Genomic DNA, 13,327 nt, shown 5'->3' on the forward strand with positions numbered 1-13,327 from the left:
CCACACCGGCTATATCCGATCTGTAAGAATACAATCTGTATGCTTGAACACAATAGCCAACACTTTTCAATATATTGGGAATCCTCATAATTGGTCGTCATTTTTTAATATCTATTATCCATCGTTACAAGAACCTACGAGCTGTTCAATGTTTATAGTGTAAACCTATCGCCAGTTGCCATAAGACTCATCAACAAGGACGATATTTGTCTTTGATGGATTGATTGATGCGCCATAGGCCATGAAACATGAAACCGAATGTTTCTTTTCATCCTGAAAAACGATTTTGTCAGGTAAAAATCCGGTTCTAATGTTAGTTTTGCGCCAGTAAAGAATGTCCGTATATTACAAACAGTCATTTTCTTCATCCTATTTAGATACCGAGCAAAGAAGATAGGAAGACCTTTTCATTCTAAAAATGTGCTTCTGACAAGGTTTTCTTTCCTTGCCCTACGTGCCGATCATGTTTAGTAATCCCTTGGAAAACTCTTTCTGGCGTCACTTAGAAACGACCCAAAAGAACTTGCTTTTCAAGTGTAGAACAGAATAGATATTGGTTTATCCACCAACAGGACTATTGATCCCACCATATGGGAAGCTTGGCATAAGGACCTAAGGGCATATGTTATAAGGACCCGTACCGAAACGACGCTTTTCACAGTATTAAAGAAGTTGTTATCCTTAAAATTGTGTCTACCTTGTCATCCGTCAACTTCTAAGTAATGCCTATCAAACAACATATGGGAAGCTTTTGAAATTAGACTTAAACAAATACACATACCGTAACATTATACGGTGCCCAAGGGGCCGGCACAAGTGGACCGCAGTAGAGAGTTGACTACTGAGCAGGACGGAACCTTTCTGCAGAGCAATGGCAATCAACTAAGCAGACCATGCTGTAAATGACTGTGTTAAATAAGCCAAGAAACACTGATTGAATTTCGTTAATGAAAGTTCATTTCGTCTGTGTTATTACCATCTGAGAACGCTGAACATGAAGTGGACTATCGCATTTTATCTGTCATTGGTGCAACTGTCTGCCGCTAACCAAACGTGTGTGGACATGAGATTGACAATAGGTTTGCACACCTCTGGGTATGTACAAGCTGGTGCAGCCAAATTGTTTGTTAATGCTGAAAGCAAACTAGACTGCATCGCCTTCTGTTACTTCAAAGGAGTCAAGATCGCTATGACGTATGATCCAGGCACTCTGAAGTGCACGTGTTACAATATGCTGTTGGGTGCAGGGACAGCGGCTCCAGGTGCCTTTGCGTATGAGTTAACTGGCGAGCCTAAGCCAGCCATCCTAGCAGGTAAGAGAAATGCAATATGTCTGTCAGCAATGTTTTCAACAAAGTCTGCCTTGTTGTATTTCTTTTTAGAACACACATGACCTATGTTTTACCCTCCAGTTCCAGTTTGGTAAGTGTGTTCTTCCTTCACCTCCCCATCTATCGTTCACAATCAACAATCTGTTTAATATGTCACTACCAGCTATAAACGTGTTCAGCACCTGGATTCGAATCCCAGATTCACCCTCATTACGTGTTCAGGTCTGTCTGCACCATCCCATGGTAAAAGTCCAAAAATGGTAAAAGTCTAAAAGCGACATCACTTAAACCATTGGGTGCCTTTTCGACATATATGTCCCTCTTCTTCAACAATAGGGCGGTCTCGCCCATAATTAAGGGGTGTGAGTGCGTATTATACGCGAAAAAATAAGTCTTGTGTACATTGATCAATCGGAAGGGGTGCCAATTGGGATTGTTCTCTAGCCATTATATTAGCAAATATCGCCGTGGGCGCTTATTAGAGCGGGGCGCTTATTACGTCGAATACGGTAGTGGATGTCATGTCACCTAATCACTTGGAGCATTCCATGCCATGATCCGGCGGTCTCGGGGTTCGAATCCACACTACTTCTTTATTTTGATGGTTGGTCTGACAACATCTTATCCCTGTTGCTAGGTTCCTCTCACTCACTCACTCACTCACTCAGTCAAACACTACTTCAGAATCTAAAATCCAATCTTTTCTAGCATTGAGTATTGGCGTCACAAGCATTCCATTAACGTACTATGTATTGTCTTGTTAACGATAAAAACGGTTGTCTAAATAAATATGAAAAGTGATATCTTAAGAGTGAGTGAGTGCGTTTGGTTAAACGCCGCTTTAAACAGCATTCCAGTTTTATCACGGCGTGTCAGCTTACTGTGGGAGGAAAGCCTGAACTAATGCGTTTACCACTTCCATGAAACCCACGAGCACGGGTATGGTGCTGACAAACCTAGAAACATAATCGGGGCGAACTGGGATTCAAACCAACAATCATAGGTTTCTGGCGTGCCCAAGGGACGCTGCTCTCACAGCTAATCGCGGCGCCTTAGACGACTGGGCCACCCGTGTCCTCCATCTTAAAAGAAGCCTGAAGAACGATTAAAATAATAGATTAAAACATATATTTCTTTTCACAAAATATTTAAAAAAAATAATATTTATTACCTAAATGACCTGCAAATTTGTTTGGCATTGACCCAAACATATTTTGTCACCCCTCACGTGTTCCTCTCACAGTAAGCTGACGCGCTGTGATATAACGTCAATACTGACAGCGTTCAAAGACACGAGTGGAGATCCGGGTTACAATAGGGCTTCCGCAACCCATGCTGGTAAAATACGATTATGCTTGTCGTAAGAAGCGACTAACGTGATCGGGTTATCAGACTTGCTGACTTGGTTGATGCATGTGATCGTTTCCCAAATACATATATAATGTTCACGCAGCCAATCACTTGATTGCCTGGTCAAGACTCGATTATTTACAGACCGCCGTTATATACCTGTAATATAGCTGAGAGCGGAATTAAAGAATAAAAAAATATCAAATGAAGAACGTGGTATACCCACCTCACTCACCCTGAAAGTCTGATTGCAGATACGGTGGATACCTGGATTTCCTCCTTGATACGAGAATCGTCTGTATACTCATAGTAAGTACTGACTCAACATCGCAGGTGAGACACCGGTGAAGATCCGGGGTAGAATAGGTCTTCAGCAACCCATGCTTGCCGTAAAAGGCGACTATGCTTGTCGTAAAAGGCGACTAACGGGATCGGGTGGTCAGGCTCGCCGACTTGGTTGATGCATGTCATCGTGTCCCAATTGCGTGGATCGATGCCCATGATGTCAATCACTGGATTGTCTGGTCCAGACTTGATTATTTACAGACCGCCGTCATATAGCTGGAATTGCTGAGTGCGGCGTTAAACAACAAACAAACAATCAATCAATCAATCACAGGTGAGAGCTGATTCCTCTATATTTTACTATGTTATGCTACTCCGTACATGATTTGAGTTCGCTCGTCACGCCGATATTGCTGGAATATCTCTTAAAAACGGCGTAAAACCATACTCACTCACTCACTCACTCACTCACTCACTCACTCACTCACTCACTCACTCACTCACTCACTCACTCACTCACTCACTCACTCACTCACTCACTCACTCACTCACTCACTCACTCACTCACTCACTCACTCACTCACTCACTCACTCACTCACTCACTCACTCACTCACTCACTCACTCACTCACTCACTCACTCACTCACTCACTCACTCACTCACTCACTCACTCACTCACTCACTCACTCACTCACTGAGTGTTCAAAGGTCACGAGCCATCTGACGGCATTCGTGACCAACTCGTGTTATTCCGGGACAAGCCGAATAGCGACTCGTGCCCCTCTCGGTGCCATTTCTCCGACTCGGTTTCATCTAAGCGAACACGGGAACAGCTAAAAGAATTGTCACCTCGTCAAATTTCCACACAAATATCATATATACTGACTCAAATTAAAAACTTCACATTTTTAAAAGTAATCCCATATATGATATACAACGGACAAATGTATCAGAGAAGGTAATTTTTAATCATTTATGTCCAAAGAAGGATTTTAATTAACGGTGGTAACCATAATTTTATTCCAAGCACCTACAAATGGCCGTAAAGACTTTTGTTTTCTTGTGTTTTTCTTTTTTTGTTAATGACTGCTAACAAGTATGGTTGAAAACACGTGCGGTATTATGGCCACGTGATCAGTTGCACGTGAAAAACACTTTTGCCACTATAGTGCTGTGCACATGATTTTGATCGATTCACCTGCACAAAAACGGGTGTTATCTGAAGACAATACGTGGCCATTACTGTTTCAATACACAATAAGGGCCCACAATGATAACTGGTCAAAATGTTACAATTTTAGGATTGTGAAGTTTTTAATTTGGTTCAGTATATGAAGACTTACTCATATTCAAGAGATATTGTTTAGTTCGATGCACAAAGAAACATATTGGTATGTTGTGTGAACCTATGCTCATGAAGGCATCACAATTGACGTCATAAATTCACGAGTGAGTGAGTTGTGTATAACACCGCTTTTGACAGAATTCCAGTTAGATGACGGCGTGTGGTGCTGACAAACTTAGAAACATAATCGGGGCGAATTGGGATTCTTAGACGACTGGTCATATGACAGAATCGGGTGTTCCTTAACCTCTTTTGAGTAGCATATGTCATAAAGCACCTGTACGAATATTAAATGGCTGATGACTCTTCAACACTGATTGAGTGAGTGAGTATTGTTTTACACCGTCTTCAGCATTCCCATAGCAATATCCAGACAGGGGATACTAGACATGGGTTTCACACACTGTACGGGCACGAACCCGGGATTTCGGCGGGGCGAGCGGAGCTTTAACACTGGGCCATCCTGCCTTGCCGGTACTTATTTAGCATATGTCAAGAGTGATACTTGTTTGTATAGCACAGCATACGACTACAGCGGTCACAACGTCGTTGGAGCTCCCGACTACTACCCCAGCTACGGCAACACCGACCTGGCATGGTGCCCTGATTATTTGGATGCTGATCAGTTCATAGAGGTGAGATTACAAAGCCGTTTGTCGTGATTACAACCCCATATGTCGTGATTACAACTCTGCATGTTGCAACTACAGCCACGTATGTCGTGATTACAACCCCGTATATCGTGATTACAACACCGTATGTTGAGGTGACAACCCTGTATATCGTGGTTACAACCCCTTATGTCGTGATAACAACACCGTATGTTTTGATTACAACCCTTTATGTCGTGATTACAACCGTTTATGTTGTGATAACAACCCTGTATGTTGCGAGTACAACCACGTATATCGTGATTACAACCACATATATCGTGATTACAACCACGTATATCGTAATTACAATCCCTTATGTCGTGATAACAACCCCTTGTGTCGTGATTAAAACACCGTATGTCGTGATTACTACCCTTTATGTCGTGATTACAACAGCGTATGTTGTGGTTACAACCCCTTATATCGTGATTACAACCCCGTATGTCGTGATTGCAACACCGTATACTATGATAACATACCCGTAGGTCGTCATTAAAACCCTGTATATTGTGATTACAACACCGTATGTCGTGATTACAACCCTTTATGTCGTGATAACAACCCTGTATGTTGCGTTTACAACCCTGTATGGCGTGATTACAACCCCATATGTGTCGTGATTACAACACCGTATGTCGTGATAACAACCCTGTATGTTGCGATTACAACCCCGTATGTCGTGATTACAACCACGTATGTCGTGATTACAACCCTGTATGTCGTGATTACAACCCTGTATGTCGTGATTACAACCCTGTATGTCGTGATTACAACCCTGTATGTCGTGTTTACAACCCCATATGTCATGATTACAACCCTGTACGTCGTGTTTACAACCCCATATGTCATGGTTACAACCCTGTACGTCATGTTTACAACCCCATGTCATGGTTACAACCCTGTACGTCATGTTTACAACCCCATGTCATGATTACAACCCTGTACGTCGTGATTACAACCCCATATGTCATGATTACAACCCTGTATGTTGCGATTACAACCCCATATGTCATGATTACAACCCTGTACGTCGTGATTACCACCCTTTATGTCTTGATAATGACCCGCGAAGATCCGAGTTAGAATATGTCTTCAGCGACCTATGCTTGCCGTAACTGGCGACTATGCTTGTCCTAAAGCGCGACTAACGGGATCCGTTGGTCTATTATTTGAATAAATAGAACTGTGTCATTTTGTAATGACGTTACAACCGTGAATTCTGTTTATTATTATAGTTTTTATTATAAATATTTTTATTAACGATCACCTCTTTCCAGCTCGGCATACCCGAGGCCATCTACATCACGGAGATCCACATCTATGAGGTTTTCTGGGCTGGTGCCGTGGAATCGGTGTCAATCCGGGATTCGAACTCCAACTGGGTGCCAGTGTGGAGCACCCCTGCCGTCAGTGCCATCGAAGAGAGTCGCATCTTTGTGCTTTGTGGTAACCATTTTTCTCCGACAGGAGTACTTGGGCCTCTTAGAAGAATGTATGAAATATGTAATAATAAACATCGATCCATTAAGAATTAAGAACTATGTGACGAGGAAGTGAGTGAGTATGGTTTTACGCCGCTTTTAGCAATATTCCAGGAATATCACGGCGAAGGAAACCAGAAATGCGCTTCACACATTGTACCCATGTTGGGAATCGAACCCGGGTCTTCGGCGTGATGAGCAAACGCTTTAACCACTAGGCCACCCGACCGCCCGTGAAAAGGAAGAAATGTTTTAAACGTTACCATCGAATTTCCTCCTCCTGTTTGACTATTTGCACTTTTTATTACTGTAACAATTTTGCAGACGCGAACGGAAAACGTAGAAGTCCCATAATTCTATTGTATTTCAAATTTGTGAACGTTTGGGCTGGTAGACCCGTACACTGCCTACTTTATGTAATACAGCGCCTCATCAAGTGCCAGATAAAGTAATTAAGAAATGAATAATCTCCCCGTAAATTACTTATGCAAAGGAACAACATCTAAGATAAGTTCTTTACGCTTCGTAATGCATTAAGCCACGACGAGCGCTGGCAGTATCACCCACGGCAAGGTGCATCGCATTGTTTTTATCATTACTGAAAGTAGACTCGGATAAAAAATAAGAACATTTTATGCCGCGTTTGTGAAAGTTCTATGGATCTGTAAAGGAAGTACTAAAATTGATCATTTGCAGTCTAATTGTCCAATCCAATTGCCAAAGAATTTTATTGTTCAGTGGGTTTTTATTTTATAATATACCTGAGTATACTCCAATGTGTTTTGCACCGCTTACCCTCAGTGTAATAACAACCTGGTGAATTTCGAACTCCAACTGGGTGCCAGTGTGGAGCACCCCTGCCGTCAGTGCCATCGAAGAGAGTCGCATCTTTGTGCCAAGCTTTGTGGTAACCATTTTTCTCCGACAGGAGTACTTGGGCCTCTTAGAAGAATGTATGAAATATGTAATAATAAACATCGATCCATTAAGAATTAAGAACTATGTGACGAGGAAGTGAGTGAGTATGGTTTTACGCCGCTTTTAGCAATATTCCAGGAATATCACGGCGAAGGAAACCAGAAATGCGCTTCACACATTGTACCCATGTTGGGAATCGAACCCGGGTCTTCGGCGTGATGAGCAAACGCTTTAACCACTAGGCCACCCGACCGCCCGTGAAAAGGAAGAAATGTTTTAAACGTTACCATCGAATTTCCTCCTCCTGTTTGACTATTTGCACTTTTTATTACTGTAACAATTTTGCAGACGCGAACGGAAAACGTAGAAGTCCCATAATTCTATTGTATTTCAAATTTGTGAACGTTTGGGCTGGTAGACCCGTACACTGCCTACTTTATGTAATACAGCGCCTCATCAAGTGCCAGATAAAGTAATTAAGAAATGAATAATCTCCCCGTAAATTACTTATGCAAAGGAACAACATCTAAGATAAGTTCTTTACGCTTCGTAATGCATTAAGCCACGACGAGCGCTGGCAGTATCACCCACGGCAAGGTGCATCGCATTGTTTTTATCATTACTGAAAGTAGACTCGGATAAAAAATAAGAACATTTTATGCCGCGTTTGTGAAAGTTCTATGGATCTGTAAAGGAAGTACTAAAATTGATCATTTGCAGTCTAATTGTCCAATCCAATTGCCAAAGAATTTTATTGTTCAGTGGGTTTTTATTTTATAATATACCTGAGTATACTCCAATGTGTTTTGCACCGCTTACCCTCAGTGTAATAACAACCTGGTGAATTTCGTGATGAATAATTTGTGTTCACTTTGCCTTTTTTATGATGATAAATTTCCAGGTTATGACAGTAGATGCGTACATCGATCCATGCTAACGGTGAGGTACGGTGAAATGGGGTTTAACATCGCGTCCAAGATTATTGCACTTATATAGCGACGTGCATGTACGTGTGTGTGTTTGTGTGGCTGCTTGTACTAGTCCGGACTGATGCCGATTTATAGTGCTAGCTCACTGAGATACCATGCCGCAGTTTAACATGAATACCCCACTCAGACACAGTATACTGACTCCGAGTTAACCAGTCCTTGTTTTGGCCCCTTAATGCCGAGCGCCAGACAGGGTAACAACAAGTACCATCTTTTAACGTTTTTTGGTATGACGCGGCCGGGGATCGAACCCCGGACCTTCCGCTCTCCGGGCGGACGCTCTACCACTAGACCACGGAGGCGGTCTCAATGCTAACGTCTCCAGTAGCTGCACGACGTTGGCGTGAACTGTATGAGGATGTGTGGCTGACAGTCCTTGCCCCTTAAAACAGAATCATGAAATATCACGATGATTAATAAAATGGAGAATCTCACCCAAGTGTCTTTTGACATCAAATATATCTACACTACTACAAAATGTCGAGACAAATCCTTTGGTATATCAAAAGGCATATAATTAATTACGGACAAAATATAATTCTCATAGATCTATTTTTACAGACGGATTTACAAAATGATTGTGAAAAAGTGTTTGTAGCCAACTCATTGCTTAGACTTTTTTTATACTGGCTGGTATTGTGCACTATCCCCAGTAGCTGAACCGATGACGTAAATACTGCTGGGGTATCCTGCAGGAAACAGAGATACCGTAAGTCCCCATGATCCCCAGCGAGGTGGCCCAGCTATGGTTACTGGTGCCCAAGAGCCTGTGCTTTAAACAGTGTTAAATAATATTGTTTGGCTAAAATATGTTTGAAAAATATGACTTTGTATTCAAGACTCACTTGTGTATATATCAACTTGTTCTCGTCGCTATATTGTTGTAATAATGCCGATGCGACGTCAAATTATATTTCACTCACACACAATAATGACAATTATTGCAAAGTGCGCTTTTCAAGAAATATCCACTTTTTTATCGATAAACATCATCATTGCGTTTTTATCACGTAGTTACAATCCGGGCAAGAATCGACAGTCAGGTGACTGTGAGCGGTTATAGTCAGCAGTGAATTTGGTTGATAGCGCGTATAATACTATCTGCACGTGCTTTTCGTTCAGTTCGTGCTGGTAATGTGCGTAAAGATCGTCGCTCGCGGTGACCTGACTGACGATCCCAGTCGGATTGTTACCATGTGATCAAAACTCAATGACGATGTTTATAGCTGGCAAAATAGATATTTCTTGGAGAACACACTTTCCAATTTTTGTCATGACTGTAAGTAATGTTTCTTACCGTCGGAATGGCTTTTTTTCACTTTATAAGTATAGACACACATGCAGCTATCTTCGTTAATTAATCATCGCGATATTTCGTGATTCTGTTTCAAGTGGCGAGGACAACAGTACCATGTTTCAGGGGGGCACGGGTGGCGTACGTCGCAGTTTTTCGTGCCCCTCGAGTTGCGTCTTTAGGGCGTGCCCGAAACCTACGATCATAGGACCCGTGAAGATCCGGGGTAGAATAGGTCTTCAGCAACCCATGCTTGGCGTAAAAGGCGACTATGCTTGTCGTAAGACTAACGAGATCGGGTGGTTAGGTTCGCTGACTTGGTTGATGCATGTCATCGTATCCCTATTGCGTGGATCGATGCTCATTATGTCACTGCCTGGTCCAGACTCGATTATTTACAGACCGCCGTCATATAGATGGAATATTGCAGGGATACATTAATTATCCTTTTACGGAAATAAAGGGCTGCAACATAGAGAAATAGATTCGTCACAAGAGGTAGCGTTGGCGTGGGTTCGAACCCTAGATCCACTAGTTTATGATCCTTGTTAAATCCTCAACGGTTAATTACAAGAGTAAATGTATCCAAACTGTCTCTTCTATTCACGGGGCGGTCGGGTAGCCTATTGGTTAAAGACCACGCCGAAGACCCGGGTTCGATTCCCGACGTGAGTACAATGTGTGAAGCCCATTTCTGGTGTCCCCCGCCGTGATATTGCTGGAGTATTGCTAAAAGCGGCGTAAAACCAAACTCACTCACTCTTCCATTCACTAAGCTGTCACGCTTGATGCAACTGAAATACCTTTCAAAACTTAATTTACATCACCCACTCGTTAGTACACGGGGAATGGATTCATTTAATTGCCTTATTGAATCATTGAGACACAGAAAAAGCCATTTTACTTTCTTTTTTTGTCAGCCTCCTCCCTTCAAGTCTAATGCCATACGACTCGACCTTGACCTTGCCACCATCAATAACTGGTCCGAGTTTGATGCCGTGAGAGTGATTGGAACCCGTACGCGCTGGATTATGTAACGGTGGAATCGGTCAAACACTACACCACGTCGTCGACAAGCTCCTACGATGAGACTCTCGACTTCTGAGATGTTGGGAACGGACATCCTTGCTTTCGGATCATCTGTGCAGCATTTAACATGTTATATTTCGAATTCTTGGAGGAATCGTATATTTCTAATAAATCCTACATGCTTCGTTCCTGTACCTCATCTCCTGTCGTCCTTTATCACCATTGTTTGATGGCTATGTTAATCTCTGTGTATATGTAGGGGCGGTCGGGTGGCCTAGTGGTTAAAGCGTTCGCTGTGTTCGCCCAATCTGTGACCGTATATGTCTGGAATACAATACACAAAAGGAAAATACACAAAAAGTAAAACTGTTTCTGTAGCTAAATGCGCACAGGCTTGGCAATGTCTTTCAAATATTTCATGCATATATAGTTACATATTGATACCTGAAATGTGAAGGTCCTCAACAAAATAAACTGACGTCCAAAAGAAACTTTACCAGAGTTTGAAATCAAAAACAACAAACATACATGCCTGAAGTAAAGTGTATTGAGAAGATCAATATATCAACATAATCAACACTGAAAATGACAATCATACCGCGACCGAGAATGACGTCAGAGCCCCCCAAAGTTGGGTGTGGTACAAAACTCGAGCTTTCAGAATCATGGACAATATGCAGAGTACATAAACATTCGCTTACGTTCAATAACAACTCGTTAGTAGCGTGTGTGACCACCAAATGCCTCATTACACGCAAAAACTTTTCGACGCACAGAAAAAGTCAGTCGTCTGATGAAGTCATGCGGGATTTGACGCCATTCTTCTTGGAGGGCCAAGATCAGTTCTTGCCGGTTGGCTGGAGAGTGTGGTCGTTGTCGAACACGACGATCCATTCAGTCCCAGAGATGTCGTGTGAGCGTGCAGGCCACGGCAGGACGTTGATGGCTGCGAGGAAGTTAGTGACAATTCTGGTTGTATGGGCTCCAGCGTTGTCATGCTGATATATGACAGCACGTGGCTGCTGTTGGAGAAATGGTAGGACGAAGAATGTTATTCATGTAACGCTGAGCTGTCGCCGATGACGTCACAGTCAGGAAGCGAGGTGCAAGGTACGCAAGTACCGGTCATCATGGGGCGTAGTCACCCTACGTTTGCCTGTTCTTGGCCTGTCAGCGGTCCGCCCTGTCTGTCTGTAACGTTGCATCAAGTTGGTAACGGCAACACGGGAGCAACCGAAGGTTCGTGCAATATGGGCGTGGGTGGCTCCCATCTGTACCATACCCAAGGCTCGTTCACGTTGTTCGACTGTGAGTCGTGGCATTTCTTTTGTGTTTTTTTTATCACTGTGGATGTCTGACTTGCCGTTGCAATCGTTTTATACCCTTACCCGCACGTGCATTTGCAGTTGTCCGTGGTGCACGTGTTTTTAACCTTTTCGCGTGTTATCTCGCAAATATGTAACAGACGATTAACATTTTCTGCATACACTGTTGTTGTGTTTAGGTTATGTGTTTCAGATAGACTTTGGATGTCAGTTTAGATATTCATTGTTTCCACTCCCACTTACAAACTCTGAACAGACAAAACTTTACTACATTGTAAAACTATGATGGTAAAGTTATGTAATCAGCAGCAAGATATCTGCACTCTAAGCCCATTAATATTTATCATTTTTTTATAAAACAGTTGACTGATATGTTTCAGATGAATGTAGGGAAGTGGAATCTTTGTCTCCTCAGAACCCTAGTGCTGCAGCTTTTACATTTGCAGATGTATCTGGGGTATCTTACATTGCAATTCAATAACAAAGGAATGTTTTTGTACTAGACGGTTTTTTTGTGATAGTTCTTGTATGAGAATAGTGAGTGAGTGAGTGAGTTAAAATTTTACATCGCATCGGCAGTATTGCAGACATATCGCGATGAGAACAAGGTAGTTTCTATAATTAAAGACCTGTCGACAAAGGACAGTAAAACAGTAAGGTAAATATCACAGTTTAGATATAAAACAGACCACTAGCAACCAAATCTAGACCACCTAACTGGGAATCATGGGGACTTACACTGCCTTTGCTTCCTGCGTGATTCCCGGCAGGATTTATGCCATCACTTTGGTCACGAGTGGTTGATTGAAGTGCTAACCAATATTAAAAAAATATACGCACAATCAATACATTAAAACACTAGTTGATATTAAACACGTCAACAGAGATGGACTGCCAGGGGGACAATAATTATACACGACTTTGAGCCCCTGAGTGGCACAGCCTTCAATAATCTCAGTTGTTAATAATATCAGTCAATCACTGGATTGTCTGGTCCAGACTCGATTATTTTACAGACCGCCGTCATATAGCTGGAATATTGCCGAGTGTGGCGTTCAACAACAGGCAAAGCAAAGTTAATAATATCACACTAATTTAAAACAATTCAAAATTTATCAAATAATTCAATTTCTTTTAAAAAACTGAGAATTAAACGGCCATTTATATTAGTAAAAAGATCCTTTAAAGAAGTTGAATGATAATAGGTATCTCTTGTGAGAGAAAAGTCTATACAGTCAAGCAAAATATGTGACCAATGCGACATCGTCCTAGAACAACTTCGTCATGTGTGGACTGGCAACCCAAGTAGGTATAACCCAACTTGGG

At 42.2% G+C, this 13,327-nt stretch overlaps 1 protein-coding gene across 1 annotated transcript; it reads left to right on the top strand.

Moving 5' to 3' along the window:
• The first annotated feature begins 686 nt into the window (after positions 1-686).
• Positions 687-8,301, top strand: LOC124148173. The gene is made up of 6 exons (XM_048382875.1): positions 687-1,313; positions 2,936-2,990; positions 4,830-4,947; positions 6,243-6,411; positions 7,292-7,353; positions 8,266-8,301. Exons 1-6 carry the CDS (start codon positions 995-997, stop codon positions 8,299-8,301), a joined length of 759 nt encoding a protein of 252 aa, XP_048238832.1. The 5' UTR covers positions 687-994.
• Positions 8,302-13,327: the final 5,026 nt, after the last annotated feature.

This window comes from Haliotis rufescens, unplaced genomic scaffold (assembly GCF_023055435.1).
Source record: "Haliotis rufescens isolate VD_foot unplaced genomic scaffold, xgHalRufe1.0.p SCAF_42, whole genome shotgun sequence".
In the NCBI taxonomy this organism is placed as follows: domain Eukaryota; kingdom Metazoa; phylum Mollusca; class Gastropoda; order Lepetellida; family Haliotidae; genus Haliotis; species Haliotis rufescens.